The sequence below is a fragment of the Lipotes vexillifer genome, unplaced genomic scaffold, assembly GCF_000442215.2.
Source record: "Lipotes vexillifer unplaced genomic scaffold, Lipotes_vexillifer_v1.1 scaffold774, whole genome shotgun sequence".
Classification (NCBI taxonomy): domain Eukaryota; kingdom Metazoa; phylum Chordata; class Mammalia; order Artiodactyla; family Lipotidae; genus Lipotes; species Lipotes vexillifer.
Genome location: NW_006788102.1, coordinates 330,738 through 332,180, shown reverse-complemented (window position 1 = coordinate 332,180; position 1,443 = coordinate 330,738). Strand labels below are relative to the sequence as shown.

General features: G+C 70.4%; 1 protein-coding gene across 2 annotated transcripts in view; it reads right to left on the bottom strand.

Annotated features, from left to right (window-relative positions):
- IQSEC1 (IQ motif and Sec7 domain ArfGEF 1) overlaps window positions 1-1,219 on the bottom strand; it is a 66,922-nt gene extending 65,703 nt beyond the window's left edge. For both annotated transcript variants that reach the window (XM_007461244.1, XM_007461243.1), the window contains exon 1: window positions 1,152-1,219. In XM_007461244.1, coding sequence (XP_007461306.1) covers window positions 1,152-1,216 — 65 coding nt within the window. In that variant the 5' untranslated portion in view covers window positions 1,217-1,219. The remainder of the gene's footprint in view (window positions 1-1,151) is intronic.
- Window positions 1,220-1,443: the final 224 nt, after the last annotated feature.

The following is a 1,443-nucleotide window of genomic DNA, read 5'->3' as shown; positions in this document are numbered from 1 at the left end:
AGGAGTTGTCTGCCAGGCTAAAGAGTTGGGCCACCCCCCACCCCCGCACCACTCTCGGACTGATGCCACTGACTCCAGACAGCTGGTCCTGCAGCTGCAGCCTGCCTGGCCTCCGCCCCAGACACAAGTAGCCATGGTCCCTGGGAACCACACCCCACAACCCCACGTGGAGCTTCAGTCCCAGGGCCCCCGGCCCCTGAGGTGAGGTTGGGGGGCGCGGAGAGGAACATACAGGCGTTCTCAGCGCAGCTGCCAGACACAGACTGCAGAATTTCTGAACTGAGATCAAACGGCTGAAGGTGGGCTCCCGCCGCAAGGGGCCTGACACAAGCCAAGACAGTTTGTCAACAAATCCCCTCCGCCCCACAGCCCTGCTCCACCGGGGGGCCTGCAGACAGCTCAGGGGGCAGCTGTGCTGGCGGGAAGAGCGAGGAAATCGATATTCCCAGCACATACACACTCTCTCCCTCTCTCTCCATAAACACAGGCCCTTGGACGCTCAGCCAGCCACCCGCAGGCCCCGAAGAACAGGGATGATCTCTGGGGCACACACTCATGCCCGCCAGACTCCATCCCGGGCCGCACCCGACACACATCAACAGACGCCGCCAACCCCAGTAGCGGCCCCCTCGCAGCCCCGCTCAGACACAGCAGCAGCCACACAGAACTCGACCTTCCTGCTCCAGGTGCCCCGGTGCACTCCCAGGCGTCCCAGCCAGAGCACACCTGGGCACCTGCGCACAGCCCCGCACACTCTCCCCGGGGGCCTCCCGACAGAGCGGACACAGGCCCAGGGTCCAGCATCAACAGGCCTGCCACCTCCGCCGGCCTGCCACCAGACACAGCACAGACGCCCGCTGGCCACGCTCCCTCCCACAAACTCCCGGCCCCCTGCGGGCCGCCTGCGCCGGATACCAACTCCCAGTGGTCTCCCCACGAGACTCGCCCACACGGGGCTCCCATCCGACAGTCGCTGGCGAGCGCGAACGCACACCCTCCCCCGTTCCCGGGCCGCTCCTGGCCCGCACGCACACTAACGGGGAGCGCTGCCCCCGGAGCCCCCCAACCCCTCGCTCACACTCACTCGGACCCGCGTCGCACGACCGCACAAGCCCACCCCACTCAGCCGGCCGCCCCGCCCCGGCCCTTACCCGCTGTCAAGCTCCAGCTCCAGCAGGGACTGCGTCCGCTCCGAGTTGCAGTGCAGGCACCACATGGCGGCCGCGGAGGGAGCTGGCGGGGCCGGGCGCCCGGGACCCAGGCCGGGCCAGCGGCGGCCGGACCCGGGCCGACACCCGACCGCCCGCGCCCTGCCCGCCCGCCACGCGACCACCTCGGGTCGCCCGGCCCAGCGCCCGCAGGTCCCCGCCGCTCCCGACCCCAAGTCCGAGCCCCAAGCCAGCCGAGCCCGCCCCGCCGCCCGCCGCCCGCCTGGCGCAGCGC